The following is a 17499-nucleotide window of genomic DNA, read 5'->3' as shown; positions in this document are numbered from 1 at the left end:
GCGACATTATACAGTCAGGGACCTGGATACAATATACTGTGTTCGGGACACTAAGGGGGCATTATACTATGTGGGAGTTGGTGACATTATACAGTGTGGGACCTGAATACAATATACTGTGTTGAGGACACTAAAGGAGCATTATACTATGTGAAGTTGGTGACATTATACAGTCAGGGACCCCGTACAATATACTGTGTTGGGAACACTAAAGGGGCATTATACTATGTGAAGTTGGCGACATTATACAGTCAGGGACCTTGGAACAATATATTATGTTGGGGACACTAAGGGTGCATTATACTATGTGGAAGTTGGTGACATTATACAGTGTGAGACCTGGGGACAATATACTGTGTTGGGGACACTAAGGAGGCATTATACTATGTGGGAGTTGGTGACATTATACAGTGTGAGACCTGGGGACAATATACTGTGTTGGGGACACTGTACTATGTGGGAGTTGGTGACATTATATAGTGTGGGACCCGGGGACAATATACTGTGTTGGAGACACTAAGCGGGCATTATACTATATGGGAGTTGGTGACATTATACAGTTTGGGACCGGGGGACAATATACTGTGTTGGGGACACTGTACTATGTGGGAGTTGGTGACATTATATAGTGTGGGACCCGGGGACAATATACTGTGTTGGCGACACTAAGGGGGCATTATACTATATGGAAGTTGGCGACATTTTACAATTCGGGACCTGGGTACAATATACTGTTTTGGCGATGCTAAGGGGAGTTGGCGACATTATACAGTGTGGGACCTGTGGATGATATACTGTTTTTGGGACACTAAGGGGGCATTATACTATGAGGGAGTTGGTGACATTATACAGTGTGGGACCTGGGTACAATATACCGTTGTCAAGATCTGAACCTGTGTCCCGGAGTCTGTATCCTTGCTTGGTAAGCTATTCAGCTGGTTGAATAGTTGTCTGCTGGACTATTGTGTTGAACCTACTCCTGAGGATCATCATCTGTTTCTACTCTTTAGAACCTGCCCTGAGTTAACCCTGATTGGACTGCCTATATATAGGTGACTCTGACACTTCCTGCTTTGTTACTTTATTAGCCAGTGGGTAGGAAGTCTAAAAACCCTCCAAAAAACTTGATAGTCTTCAGTAGTTAATACCTTTTTAATGGCTAACTAATAATGATGACAGATTACAACGTTTCGGAACTCTGGGCTTCTTTACTTGAGAAAGGAGCCTGGAGTTCCGAAACGTTGTAATCTGTCATCATTATTAGTTAGCCATTAAAAAGGTATCAACTACTAAAGACTATCAAGTTTTTTGTTAAATTATAGTAAATTTTTGAAAAAAGATCAGAATTTCATGTTAGAGTATTTATCTGTTCTGGGCTTTATCTGCCGTCTATTGTGAACATCTGATCTCCAGGCACACAGATTACACATCACATTTAGATCTCCGAGTTATTGGATTCAGCTCCAGAAATAACTTACATATCAGATTAGACAGTAGAATTTTACTTGATGTCAAACCGTTCCTTGTTTGCCTTTTTTTCAAAGTGTCAAAATGTTGTTGGAAAAGGTCACTTGTATCATCTTTACATACTGCAAATGTGCAGAGCAAGTAATACAAATTCCATCCGAACCATCTGATCGGCATCATTAAGGACTGGCAGATCCCATGGGCAGAAAAGATAGAAAATGAGATGTACTGCAAAGCTTCTGGAAACCAGAAAGGAAATCTCATAGGTCCCTCAGGTTTCCAGAACATTTCCAATCTCATTACAATTCTGCTATTTTTAGAGAACAAATTTTGGTAAAATCTTGAGTTCTGAAATGTGTAATGGCTACCATAAGGTAAACCTGGTAACCAAAGCATATATGTAGCAGTGAATCTTATCTATCTATCTATCTATCTATCTATCTATCTATCTATCTATCTTGCAGATATTGTACTTTTGGGAAATTTATAATGAAGCTGATTTTTAAAGTCAATTTTGGTGAAGTCTTGCACCAAATTTGCACATCTTTATAAAATGAATATGTCCTTAGATTTAAGACTTCTTTCCTGAGATGTTATTCCACCTTTGCATGCCACTACCATACTGGACTGAGACTTTGTTAATTTTTGAGTCACATTTTCCAAACCACCCACTTTTCAAATGCTTAATTTTGTAAGAATTTTGCGTGAAAAAGTCCAATAATTTACAAAACCCTATTTTCTAACTTTCTGATGGCAAATCTGGTGTACAGGACTTAATAAGTCTCTATATAGAGTACCAAAACCAGTTGGCTGCTGCTCTAGTGCCATCTGGTGTGCGTAGAATCAATCTCGATGGATCAATGTTAGGAGTCAGATGACCGAGAAGGACTGAAAAGTTCCACCTTCTTCAAAGTTCTGCTCAGGATCTTTACATCTTGGTCAAAGTAGAGAGTGGATGCAAAGAGTGTCTCATACTCTAGAGGGCCTGTCCTATCCAGCAGGACATGGGCAACCCATTATTTTTGATGGGTTTAATGCATAATTCCCTCTGCAGGGGCACCATAGGGAAATTCAATGCTTGATGCCAGGTTTCAGCCGATAACAGCCGATTAGTCAGGAACCAACAGGGGGATACTTTGTAACTTATTTATTGCCATTTGGCCCTCCTAAAAAATAAGAGACATCAACCACTTGAAAAAAAAAAATCTTAAATCTGGCAGGATTTTATTTTGTAACAAAACAGACTCCACTTTTCGAAGTCGGACTATCTTATTACTCAGGTCAATACAACATGTTCTATGGTCCGCTCTTGCGTTATGAATGACTCTAAGATTGGAATTAGTCAGAGACCGGCTGACCTATGTACATTAGACCTCCCAAGTGACTTATTTTTCTGCATTGTGAGCAGACATTGAAAAGGTCTGACTAGGACAAATCTAGTACTCTGAGATTATGCTAGCCCTAAGTATAGCAATTTATTACCAACTGCGCTGGATTTCCAAATGCCAAACACTCAGAAAGATGTTAGCGACTATTGGCAAAGTAGTTGTAATAATATGGTGGAGAGGTTCTGCAACATGGAGACATTTCGTGCCACTTACATACATTTTAAGTGATCTTTTCCTGTACTTTATTATACCTTTTATGATTTTTATTTTAATGCTTTTAAACTTTGTTCTTTTTCCCCCAGCCTTCACCCATGCCCTTCATGCTCTTGATGGAGCTACCTCCAGACTCGAATTTATGCCATTTTTAGAACAGTTTGGAAACCATTACATTCAGGAAGCCGTGTATGGATTTGAGGAAACTTGTTCTATTTGGTATCCCAACCGACAAGTTCAGAGACAACTGTGGCTTGAATTTGAGGATATAAGCAAAGGTAAGAGGTTGTAGCCTTCTGTTTAACCCTTTTGCAACTGTCTAACAAAGCTTTTCATAACCAGTTCCTCTACCCTGATTTTCCAAGGTCACATGTAATCTCTGGTCCTCGTGAGGACTTCTCTATGCTCCACTTATCTGCTCCTCACATTGTACCTTCCATGCATCCCACCATTATCAGTACTCCAACACTCTCCCACCTTCTGATCTTTCAAAATCAACCTAAAAATCGTATAATGCTGTAAAATAACAAACTGAGTCATGCTCATCTTAAAAATCCTCCACCATACCCCACGCCACCATACCCCGTGCCCATTCCCTAGTGCCGTGCAACTCTATATTGCGGCCTCCAGCAATGACATTTTTACACTAACATGTAGCCTCTGATGCAGTCATCAGTGACCTTAGTGGTGTCTACTGCCAGTGACCATTAGAGTCTGGTGGGCAGAGACTGGTGGGAAGTAGCAGCACAGGAATGGCTGCTAATTGGTAATGAGTTTGTTGTTTTATAGTGTTGTAAGATTTTGGTAAAAAAAAATTTAAAGGTCTAAATAGAACCTTTAATAATATATATATATATATATATATATATATATATATATATATATATATTTTTTAAATCCAGTATATCAAGTCATGTCATGAGTCAAGGTGGTCGAAACGATTTGTTCAACCCAAATATTCCAAATTGTTCGATTTTTAAGAAAGCAGCATAATTGCATAATGGCTGCGACATATATTGTGGTAAATTACTCTACTCTGTGGTCTCTTCAGACCTCATAGTATAATAGATGGAGGTCCAGGGGAGGTGAAAAAAGGGATTTATACTCCCTTTCCATCACCTCTTTTTGCTCTCCTTGTGGTGTTCAGTTCTAGAGCATTTCACTTTCAGTTCTATCCGAACTTGTTCAACCCGAAACAAATGTGGGACCTGAGCTACCTGAACCTAAAGTGATCCGAATACTGAGAGTTTTAGCCATTTCTAGTCATGGTGCTCCACAAAATGGATGCTTATCATAAGACACAGGAGACAGGTTAGCAGTTGAAATAGGCATAGCACGTAGTTCAGTTTATTTTTTCACAGTATTATACATGGAGACAGAATTCACTTACAGTAGCAGATTTCACTTTTATGTTACTGTACACACATAACCAGGAGTGTTTATTGCTCTTCCGCACTTTCTGTGACCCCTTTTACGGTTGCATTCTGGTCCGACCCCTCGGACCAAGCCCTCCTTTCTCACCACTCTTGGGAAAATGCAGAATGTGTTTGAGCCATGGACACCTACATTTCTGCACTGATTTACCAGTGTAAATGTTCAGTAATCAACAGGTTCAGAAGGTCTTAGTTCTCAAGCACAAGATCTGGTGACTTAAGACTACCTATTAACCTTATAAGTCACTAACTAGCTTGAAGAGCTGAAGCTGATGTGCAGTAACCTATCTCCTTGATCTATGGCTAGTAGGGTTGAGCCGATCTTGGGATTTCAAGATCGATTTTAAAATCCGATTTCCGATCATTTCCAGCCGATCTCGATCCTGATCTCTATCATGAAATTTGCTCGATCACCGATAGGAATCCAATCTTTTCCGATCTAGATTCTCAACGCTAGTCAATGCTTTTCTATAGGAAAAGTCACTTTTAGGGTTGAGCTGATCTTGAGATAACCTCCAATCTCGATCCCGCTGGAAAAGATCTAGTCGGAATTCCGATCGCGATCGTGAAATTTACTCGATCACTGATCGGAATCCGATCTTTTCCGATCCCGATCACTCAACCCTAATGGCTAGCTTAGGTTAGAGCTCAACAAGAAGTAATTCACTGGCGTAGGGCAGAGGGCTCCACTAAACACCTCCCACCTAAAGATGGACAAACCTCCCAAAATTTATTTAGTGTTCAGGTATGGTGGCTCAGATCCCTGATTTGGTTTGGGTCAAACAAGTTAAGTTTGCTTAAAACAACACATGTTGTTAGGGTTCCTAGGAACCTATCTATAAAACTTAGTGTATGATACTGTCAGGGCTCCTAGGAACTTATCTCATTTCTAGTTCTCTAAGGCAAACACAGCCAAAGTTATGTCAATGTGAAAGTGACATTATTATACTCAGGAGTCTCTTTAGACACCAGAGTATAATTGGTGGTGACCCATGAGGTCATAACACTCAGCATTACTATTTAGATTAACACTTTAGTGTCCAGTATAAAGCTGGCAAGTGCAGATAGCCAATCACAAACAATATATAACAGTGCAAATACATTGCATACATGTAACTGTACAGTCCTCTTGCAGTGGCTCTTTTAAGGAAAACTTCAATAGGACCACCTGGTAGACCCCCAATCCTAGATTCAGCAGAGGCTTACGAGAATACATTGCTAGTTACTGTGCATATATATATATATATATATATATATATATATATATATATATATCATTTTGTTCAGCTTCTCCTGGCCTTTAGCATGCTGCCCATAGTTATCCTTCCCTTTTAAAAAATAGTATTCACCCCAAGCCCGTAGATACAATGTAATCTGCACAAGTTTACGCTGAGTGCATATTCTTATTTTTGGAACACAGGAAGACAGTATATGTTTTCTTCCGAATCTTGGCACCACTTCACATTGCTGCATAATACCAGGATTTGACTGCAGGGCAAACAAGATGGCATGGAAAAAGTCTTGCCATAACTGGCAGGAGTCATTACCATCAATCATTAGCCCACATACTGAGAATTGTTCTATTTCGTCTCCCAAACATTTGGATACAATGAATCCCAAAGCAAGGACTGGCTGCAATTTTATTGGATTTGCCGGAAATGAGTTGTTGGTCATTGATTGTAATTGTGTAACCTTGCCTTGTGTTATAGCCATCTGACCGTTCATATAGGAATGGATTGACGGTCCAGTTAATACACTGGTTATGGATTTTCAATGCACAGTCCGGGGTGCGGGATATTGCTCCAGTTGTTAATTAGATTGTCTATTGAACACTTGGTTATTTTTATATGGTCCAAAATATATTGGATCGTTTATTACACTTAGGTAAAGGCTCCTATATAAGTATGGCTGACATGTTATATGTTTATTTATTGGGTACTTCTAGTAGGGTACTGGGGTCCCTTGGGCCCATCTAAGGAAATTATTCATTGGGTGCAATGTCAATGTATGCAGATCATGGGCAAGCACATTTTAATAGCATAGTAAACTATCCCGCAGGACACATCATCAATACGCTTTATTTATGCATTACATAGGACGACCGCCATACAAAAGACTTGGCGACACCCTTTATTGACCGGACTGTTTTAGGCTTCGATGACCAAACCATTTTTTATGTTTTTCTGTTATCACATTCCAAGCCCTATAGCTTTTTTTTTATATTCCCTTCCATTTGACTGTATAAGGGGTTTATTTTTTGCAGGAAAAGTGGTAGTATGTAATGACACTATTTTGGGGTCGATATACCGCTTTCCAAGACTCTTAACTTAATTTGTTTTTAGTTAACGAAATTGTTGGACAGTTTATTTTTTGCGATAAGACCTCACTTTTTTATTGATTCCGTATTTAGGAACATATTGTTTTTTTGATCACTTTTTATAATGCTTTTTTGGTGGCGACAGACAAAAAAACCTGCAATTTTGGAATAATTTTTAGATTTTTTTTGTACGTTAGTTTTTTCATACTCTTTTTCATCCACTTAGGGAACTTTAATTTGGATTTTTTGATCACTTTTATAATACATTGCACTACCTATGTCATGCAATGCATTATCTGAAATTTCCCCAATGTGGAACTATTAAAGGATTATCTCATCTTATCTTATATTACCTGCCATTTACTGGCAAGGATTCTATTACACCATGCCTATAGGATTATGCCTAGACAGCCCTGGGGGCTTTCCTTTCTATGTAAAGGCTTCGGACCCAAGCAATCTCAATTACGGGTGCCGGTTCCCCCAGTTAAGAGCCCTCTCCCTTAGATGCTGCAATCACTGTTCTTTACCATGTAGATTCATTTTGAAGACATGCAACACAAGGGGAATTAAGTAGAAACAAAAAAAGTATTGAACAAAAAAGTATTGAAAAACTTGAACATGTTTTATATTTTAGATTCTTTTGCTTTATTCACAGCTTCACACAGTTTTGGCATTTTCTTACTCAGCTTACTGAGGTAGTCACCTGGAATGATTTACAATTAGCAGGTTTGCCTTGTCAGGAGTTCGTGCCTTCGTAATCTGTTTGAGACCATCAGTTGTGTTATGTAGAAATAAGATTGTTACATTCACATATTGTTGTAATGATGACAAGACCCATTGCACGGGATATGGAGAAATGACAGTCCATCATTACTTTAAGATATGAAGATCAGTCAGTCCAGAAAATTTCAAGAATTTGAAAAATATCCTCAAGTGCAGTCATAAAAACCATCCAACCCTATGGTGAAACTGGCTTTCATGAGGACCGCCACGGGAAAGGAAGGCCAAATGTTACCGCTGCTGTAGAGGTTGAGTTCATAGATTTAACAATGCCTCAGATCAGAGCCCACATAAATGCTTCAAAGAGATCCAATACCAGATACATCTCAACATCAACTATTCAGAGAAGACTTCAAGCACCAGGCTTTTATGGTAGAATTGTTTCAAAGAAGTCTTGTGAGGAACAAGAAGAAAAAGAGAATTGTTTAGGCCAAGACACACAAGGAATGGACATGAGACCAGTGAAAAACTGTACTTTGGCCGGATGAATCAATATATGACATTTTATTTCCATCTGCCACATCTTTTTAAGTTGAGTGCATGGTTTCTACCCGTGTGGATCCCACCAAGGTGGAAGAGTGACAGTTCTTTGGTGATTTATACAAAATTCAAGGCACATTTGACCAGCATTCGGCAGAGATGTGCTATCCCATCTGGTTTATGCCTAGTGGGGCCATCATTTGTTTTTTAACAGGACAGAGACCCCCAAACAAACCTCCAGGCTATGTAAGTGCTATTTGACAGAGACAGAGAGCGGAGGGGTGCTGCATCGGATGATATGGCCTCCACAATCATCTGATCTAAACCCAATTGAGATAGTTTGAGATGAGTTGGACTGTGGAGTGAAAGAAAAGCAGCCAACAATTACTCACCTCAGGGAACTCCTTCAAGACTGTTAGAGAACCATTCCAGGTGACTACCTCATGAAGCTGAGGGAATTGTGAAAGTGTGGCATCAAAGAAAACAAGGTTCAGATCTAAAACATATTATGGTTTGTTTAACCCTTTAGCGTTTACTGTTGAATTCCTTGTGTATTCTTTCATACTTTTCATGTCTTCAATATAAATGTAAGTGACCCACAATGAATTGTTATATTATGCGAAGAGCAATTATTTATGGCAGAAGAGCCAAAACTTGCAAGACGCATCGGCTGAAACAATGTAGGTTGTCCATGTTACAGGATTATGAATAAAACACAACTCTATTTCCAACCATATAATATCATCTTTGTCCTTGCTGTGTGAACTGATTTATTTAACAGAGATATCAAATTTTGGGTTTTACTGAAGGATTAATTGTTTCTTTTGTTCTTGACGCCTTCTGAAGATACAAATCTATTTGTTCTGCGGATTCCTTATCTATAATGAAAAACAGCAAGGGGGACAGTAGTAATTGCAATTTTGACAGTGGTTGGACTCTGAAGATATTAGTCAAGATCAACCAGGGGAAAAGAGACCTATGAGGCCAAGGATGCGAAACCTTCTCGTGTTCACCTCCTGAGCTGCAAATAACATACAGAGATTGGGGCAGATTTGGTGCACGTGTATAGAGTATACCAGCTTCGACCTGGTAAAAGATTGATGAAACCTCAAATTTAGGGTTGAGCCGATCTTGAGATTTCAGGATCATTTTTAAAATTCAATTTCCGATCGTTTTCCATCCAAACCCGATCCTGATCCCAATTCCGATCCTAATGCAAGTCAATGGGATTTTTTTTAATGATCGAAAATCGGATTTTAAAAACGATCCTATTCACTACACAGTGTGGAGTCCAAAAATTGAAGGCTTCAATTTTTGGACTCCACACTATGTAGTGAATAGGATCGCCAGAGGATTAAATACATGCATCTACACACAGTTCCACATGCCAAAGGATTAGATACGCACATCTGCACACCGTTCCACATGCCAGAGGATTAGATACGCGCATTTGCGCAAAGTACCACACGCCAGAGGATTAGATACACACGTCATCACACAGTACCACACGCCGGAGAATTACATATGCATGTCTGCACATAGTACCACAAGCCGGAGGATTACATACACATGTCTTAACACAATACCACACGCCAGAGGATTAGGAACGCACATCTGCACACAGTTCCACACGCCGCAGGATTACATACGCGCCACTGCACACAATACCACACGCCGGAGGATTGGATACATGCTAATGCACACAGTTACACACGCTGCAGGATTAGATACATGCATCTACACACAATTCCACATGCCACAGGATTAAACATGCATGTCTGCACACAGTTCCACATGCCAAACAATTAGATACGTGCAGTATAGCTTCACTCCAGATCTCTATAACATCCGAACCCTGCTTTGTCACTAATATCCGAAATGAGATACACATGATCACATGATGCTTATGGACACACACACATACAATATACAAAATACACCAATTCAAAACTGGACAATTGTTATGGGGTCACTACACAAACAAAATATGAAATATACCCGTGCGAAGCCGGGTCCTCTGCTAGGATTTAATAATAAAAAAGATACAATTTTACATTTTCACTCAGTCCACTAAAGCCTGATCCCAGCCTTAAACTTGCTAATCCGTGAGAGTTTTCATTTCAGCAGTGACCCCATTTACATCAGGAACAAGACTGACAGGATCACAATAGAACTTCACACCTCCGCAGATAACACCTATTGTGAGCCATAATTGTATCCACTGCTAACAATAGATGATGTCGCGGCTTATCTACTCCTCTCCCTGCACAGGGTATGCCTAGAAAACTCTCACATAGACATCAATGAATCACCTGCAGCCTATTGCTGTTTATGGCCATGACCGTGCCGTAAAGCATATCACTAAATGCTGTTAACGGGGCAAAGAATAAGATCAGGCAAGACGGCCGCCCACATGAACATGTACTGATGATTTTTGATGGTTGATTTCAGCCTACTTTTAAGAAAAGTGATAAGCATGATGCAAAAAGGAGGAAGTTACAAATGTATAGTGACGTGCTAACAATTGTTCCTTCTGACATGCTTGTATGAATCAGCCATCATATTTTTCAATGCACTTCCATCAGTCAACTGATATAAATATATTGATAAATCTCCCTTTTACTGCAGTAGCTGATAAAACTTGCTGCCTTGCGCCACCACTAGGGGGAGCTCAGAGTATAAGAATACAGTTACCACTGAACTCAATGAACACTGTAAAATCTCCTTACTAAGTGCTCCCCCTAGTGGTGGCTGCAGGAAAATGCAGTGAATGGGTCCAATACCAGGATAAGAAGATCAGCACAGGCCCCCTTCCCCTAGGGACCCATAGCAGCTGTGTGCATAAGATTTCAGCAGTAAATCTTATGCAATCGGTAGGGAAGTCAAAAGCAGCAACTAGTCATTGTCAGAGGTAACCAGAGACAGGTGGGAGGAACAGGAAAGTTTTGTCACCGGACTGCCAGGCAATGGCTTAGACCAAAATGTTATCAAACCAATAAAATCTATTTTTTGTTCTGCACATACTTCACCTTTAAGGAGGCATTTCTGAGTACCATAGATGAGTTTTACATGCTGATTGTCACGCACTGGACAGACCATTGAGGCTCCATGTACAAAACCCAAGTGATTTGCAGTACACATTATATTTGCCACATAACTGCGCTTTACACTGGTAGGTTAATTGACTTCCCAGAAACTTGGCCTTAGTAGCAGGTGCTTGTAGGGAAATTGAATTGAAAGCTTCAACTGAGATGTGAGCGAATACAATGTGGCCTAATAACGCTGGCGCTGAATACTAAAAGGTTACATTAATATTACAGTCTATATCTGATTGAACAGTGCCAGTATGGAGCGAGGGGGTATAGTCACACAGTCATGGAACATTTAGAGAGGGAACAGGAACATAGTGTATAGTCAGAAGTGTATGCACCCTGAAGAAAATGCCTGCCACTAGGCTAAGGCTACACCCTGAAGAGAATGCCTGCATCTAGGATAATGCTACACCCTGAAGAATATGCCTGCCACTAGGCTAAGGCTACACCCTGAAGAAAACACCTGCAACTAGGCTAAGGCTACACCCTGAAGAAAACACCTTCAACTAGGCTAAGGCTACACCCTGAAGAAAACACCTTCAACTAGGATAATGCTACACCCTGAAGAATATGCCTGCCACTAGGCTAAGGCTACACCCTGAAGAAAACACCTGCAACTAGGCTAAGGCTACACCCTGAAGAAAACACCTTCAACTAGGCTAAGGCTACACCCTGAAGAAAACACCTTCAACTAGGCTAAGGCTACACCCTGAAGAATATGCCTGCCACTAGGCTAAGGCTTCACCCTGAAGAATATGCCTGCCACTAGGCTAAGGCTACACCCTGAAGAATACACCTGCAACTAGGCTAAGGCTACACCCTGAAGAATACACCTGCAACTAGGCTAAGCCTACACCCTGAAGAATATACCTGCAACTAGGCTAAGCCTACACCCTGAAGAATATACCTGCAACTAGGCTAAGGCTACACCCTGAAGAATACACCTGCAACTAGCCTACACCCTGAAGAATATACCTGCAACTAGGCTAAGGCTACACTATGAAGAATATGCCTGCCACCAGGCTAAGGCTACACCCTGAAGAATATGCCTGCCACTAGGCTAAGGCTACACCCTGAAGAATATGCCTGCCACTAGGCTAAGGTTACACCCTGAAGAAAACGCCTGCCACTAGGCTAAGGCTTCATCCTGAAGAATATACCTGCAACTAGGCTAAGGCTACACTATGAAGAATATGCCTGCCACCAGGCTAAGGCTACACCCTGAAGAATATGCCTGCCACTAAGCTAAGGCTACACCCTGAAGAATATGCCTGCCACTAGGCTAAGGTTACACCCTGAAGAAAACGCCTGCCACTAGGCTAAGGCTTCATCCTGAAGAATATGCCTGCCACTAGGCTAAGGCTACACCCTGAAGAATATGCCTGCCACTAGGCTAAGGCTACACCCTGAAGAATATGCCTGCCACTAGGCTAAGGTTACACCCTGAAGAAAACGCCTGCCACTAGGCTAAGGCTTCATCCTGAAGAATACACCTGCAACTAGGCTAAGGCTACAGCCTGAAGAGAATGCCTGCATCTAGGCCAAGGCTACACCCTGAATAAAACACCTGAAACTAGGCTAAGGCTACACCTTGAAGAATATGCCTGCATCTAGGCTAAGGCTTCATCCTGAATAAAGCGCCTGTAACTAGACTAAGGCTTCATCCTGATTAAAACGCCTGCAACTAGGCTAAGGCTACACCCTGAAGAGAATGCCTGCAACTAGGCTAAGGCTACACCCTGAAGAGAACGACGCCTGCAACTACACTAAAGCTGCATCCTGAAGAAAACGCCTGCAACCAGGCTAAGGATACACCCTGACGAATACGCCTGCAACTAGGCTAAGGCTACAGGTATCACATTACAAAAAGGTGCAAATTGTTTGCAAATTTCTGTCCTGCAATGTTTTAGAGATGTGATATAGATCAGTGACGTCCCAAACATGTCAGACGGTAGTTACATTCACTTTCGACTCCTGTTGCAGTCTATGATATAAAAACAATTAGTAACGAGTAAAGGACAAAAATCCCAAAAATCGTTTCGTTTTTGGATTTGGGTGGCTTGGGTCTCTAATTTGTTTCAGGGATATTCGGGTCGAAGCCAGCTCGTGACAAAGCATTGTGCCACACGCTAGTTGTATTTACTTGCAACTTCCACTTACATGTTCTCCAAGATAGTTATCAAAAATCTAAATTTTGTTTGAGATCCTTATCTGCGGTGTAGACATACAAATATAATATGTTATAGCAATAACATAAAAAAATTAATGTGGTCTTTAAAGGACTTTCCCACGTTTTTTGTGTTGATGACCTATGGATCTGATTAATCCACTGACTTAAAGGGGTATTCCCATGAACATAATCATATCTATATTTGTAGATAATTAAAAGTTAAACATTTTTGCAAATGTAAGTAATTAAAAATTCTGCAGCGTTTTAAAGTTTTTCTCCAATTATCTTAGTGGCAATAATATGTTGTCTTGAATAGCTTGTGATCACAAGATATCTAGAGGAAATCTTTAAAATGCTAAAGAATGTTTAATTACTAGGGTTGAGCGATCATGTTCGGAAAAAATCGGATTCTGATCGGCGATCGAGAAAAATTCATGATCGCGATCGGAATCCCGAACACGATCTTTTTAGGTGATCGGTGATCATTTCCCACAATGCTTTGCTAGCTAGTCTCCGATTCATTCTAATGGGAGACTAGCTAACATCTCTAGTAGCTACTTACCTGAAGAGATGGCTGGTCCGGTGCCCGGTCTGCCTCCCAGGTTAGGCGAGTGTGGGCGGGTTAGGAGAGTGTGGGCGGGTACTGGGAGGGGAGATGTCACGGCTCCCCATCCTGTTCCCGCCCACACTCTCCTAAGCCACAAGCCCCGCCTTCCTAGCTCTTTAAACACTAACCTGGGAGGCGGGGGCAGCGAGGCAAAGAAGACCGAGAACACCGAGCACCGGACAAGCCATCTCTTCAGGTAAGTGGACACTAGGGGGGACTAAGTAGCCAGAGGATTAAAAAAAAATCCTCTGGCTACTTAGTGATTAAATAAATTCACTACACAGCGTGGATTCTAACAATTAAAGCATTCAATTGTTAGATTTCATGCTGTATAGTGAATAGGATTGCTTTTAAAATCCGATCTCCGATTAGTAAAAAAAATCCCATTGACTTGCATTGGGATCGGAATTGGGATTGAGATCGGGTTCGAATGAAAAATGATCGGAAATCGGATTTCAAAATCGATCCTGAAAAGTCAAGATCGGCTCAACCCTATTAATTACTTATATTTGTAAAAATGTTTATCTTTTAATTCTCTACAAACTTAAACATTGTTATCTTCGTGGGAAGACTCCTTAAAGGGGTGAGTCATAAATAACACTGTGCAGTGGCCTAAATCGGTACTGCAGCTGCTGCCTATTAAAATGAATAGGAGAGGGACATTGGTAAGCCATCAATACAAAAATCCTGAGACGTTGGTTTGGTCTTATAAGGGCTAAGGAGTCCCATTGTGTCTCATTTCAGCTTTTGTATAAGTACAGACTATGTGTGTTTTAGCATTGCATCTTCTATGTTCATCTAATTTTAAGGACATGTTCCACCTTGGAATATGTGAAGCTGCGGAGTGGCGCCCTTGATAAATCTCAGAGCTTCGGTATAAGAGCCAGTAATTCTGAATGCACTGTCACTCTGGGATTGTCTGTACTTAGCTGTATCTAAGATGTCCTGTCTCATTAATCCTGATATCAGATGATGTGGCACCATTGACAAAGCTCTGTCTGTGACTATTGTAAACAGTCCTATGGATAAAGCTCTATGGGTACAATGTGTACAATGCTATTCTTATTATACGTATGAGTAGAAGACAGCTCCTCGTGCATACTAAAGAGATGTCTAAGAGATGGATCTGCTCCTTATTAGCTTTGGCAGTAAATTCTCTCCAAATATGTAACTGATCTGATTTAGCGATACTGACAAAGTCAACTACACACATTTATTGCAGGAACTTTCCCATAAGCAGAATAGATGGCTGAGAAATATGACGAAGCAAATGACATGATAGTAAAATACAGTCTGCAGCGCAAGACTCAATTATAGATTCTAGGTGGTGATTTGCAAATACTGGATCTCATTTATCAAACCATCGTAGACAAGGAGACCTCATTGCCCAAAGCAACTAATCTGGGTTCAGCTTTTACTTTCTAAATTGCGCTGAAAAAAAAAAATGAAATATGGAATCTGCATACCCTCCAGGGTAGTCGTTGTGGAGGTGGAGCATTGCGCCCAAATTCTTCAGTATACTGCCAAAAACCATCAATCTACGCTTAGAAATTTTGGCCCAAACGGCAGCTACTTATCAATATTAAACAACTTCTTGATGCCTTCTCTGTAGGGCTCTGATCACACGTGTGCTCAGGTTTTCCTTCATAAGGATGCCAAGGTATTGAACGATCTAAACAGGGACGGACAGAACCGGGGTCAATTGGGGTAAATTGGGGGTTCTGTTAAAATTTACGCAAATTTGAAGGCAAAAATAACTTCAAATAAATTGACTGAGAAGTACCAAATATGCTCTGCTGTATGTAATGTAATAGAACACTATAGAGCTGTCTGCTTCCATCTCTGTGCAGTGTATAGTACGGGTGTTGAAAATAGTCCCAAATAAGTGCCACCTTTAAAAAAAATTCTTTACCAACCCCTTTGAGAGAACCATTGGGGATTCCAGTAGGGGAGAAGACAACCCTACTACTGGACCTCCATAAATCTATCTTCTGCAGGTCTTTCACCTTGCCTACATGCACTCATACCTATCTTGATTCTTAATTTAAAAAAAAACCCTATAGACGTATGAGAAGAGTTACCTGGACCCATAGATTTTGTCAAGATGTTGACAATCTAAAAATAAAAGTACAATGATCTACTGAAGTACCAACAACCTGAAAAATGTAATGGATAAATCAATTTCTACTTTGACAAACACAAGAAAAAACCTCTTCAATTCAATAGACTGTCTAGTATTTGCTGAATGGTTGACAACCCTACACCGTACTTCCCCAAAGCTATCCTCTGTAGGCTTTCCCTATGCCTGCATGCACTGACATCTAGTGTTATTCTAAGAAAAACTCAAAAAAAGTCAGCCAAACCTGCCGAGTTTGTTGAGTCAATGATTAATATATAGAAGAACTCACCGACTGCCACCCAACAGATGATGTTGAGCGCGAGAAGGATCAGACCTGCTGAATTTCAGCGCCCGATCCATTTGTTCTGCATAGAGATATGTCACTACCAAAGGTACTGGAAAGTGACTTACGGCATTGCAAACATAACTTTCAGCATGCACGCTCTCTCTCAGGAAAGTAGAACATGAAACGTTCATGCTACAACGTAGAACTTTATTCGTATGGATCTTTTCCAATAAAGTTCTACGTTGTACCAGAAGCGTTTTGTGTTCTACTTTGCTGAGAGAGAGGATGCATGCTGGCAATTTTAGGAACTATTTTCCTATCCTCTTTAATTCCGCATGACTCCAGATTATTCTGGTAGATGTTAGCCAGTGGTCCATACTTGGACCTTTAAGTGTCTTCTCCACAAGAAGCCTGCTACCTACTCTCGGATTGGTTGTTTTCCCACTGAACATCTTTTGGTTCAGTTCTAAGGAGCGCAGCTGTCTTGAATTTTCCACACTTGGACCTTTAAGCGTCTTCGCTACAAGAAGCCTGCAATCTACTCTTGTATAGGTTGCTCTCCAACCGAACATCTACCAGTTCAATTCTAAGGAGCATGGCCGTCTTGAATTTTTTATTGTATCTGAAAAGATAACTTTGACTGAGCCAACCCCGTATGTGTATGTGAGAATCAGGAGAAGAACTGTCAGCTGAACAAACTTTTGGCCAACATCTATTGAAGGTCTACGGGCACCTTTAACCCTTGCGGCCTTTGTGCACTTACGTCGAGGAAAGACGTTGAGATCCATAACCAGAATGATCTCCAACCAAGTGACCTACTGTATATAAATGCATATTAGCAACACTTAGATGATCAATATACAGCATACAATACGGTTATCACACAATTCCTTTACAGACTCTCTTCAGATCGAATTCCAGAATATCTACTCTTCACACTTTACATCTCCAGACATAAAAAGACAGAAAAACAACAAAGTACAGCGCAAGCTGTGTAATCTTTAACAAGATGGGAAGTGTTGCTTTCTAAAGGCTTGTGGTTATTTAGCCTCAGCACTGCTAAGGTGTAATATCTGCCTCAATCCTAGCATCCAACCGTGAGAGCTCTCACGTCTTACAGTTTCCAACACAGACAGAGCTTAAAATA

The 17499-nt window shown here is 40.6% G+C and overlaps 1 protein-coding gene across 4 annotated transcripts in view; it reads left to right on the top strand.

Moving 5' to 3' along the window:
• Positions 1–17499, top strand: part of ASTN1 (astrotactin 1) — a 316888-nt gene that overhangs the window by 280780 nt on the left and 18609 nt on the right. For all 4 annotated transcript variants that reach the window (XM_075287093.1, XM_075287091.1, XM_075287092.1 and 1 more), the window contains exon 17: positions 3158–3346. In XM_075287093.1, the coding sequence (XP_075143194.1) occupies positions 3158–3346 (189 nt within the window). The remainder of the gene's footprint in view (positions 1–3157; positions 3347–17499) is intronic.

The sequence above is a fragment of the Leptodactylus fuscus genome, chromosome 9, assembly GCF_031893055.1.
Source record: "Leptodactylus fuscus isolate aLepFus1 chromosome 9, aLepFus1.hap2, whole genome shotgun sequence".
NCBI lineage: Eukaryota > Metazoa > Chordata > Amphibia > Anura > Leptodactylidae > Leptodactylus > Leptodactylus fuscus.
The sequence above is the reverse complement of the archived record's forward strand: the minus strand, read 5'-3'. Positions and strand labels throughout refer to the sequence as shown.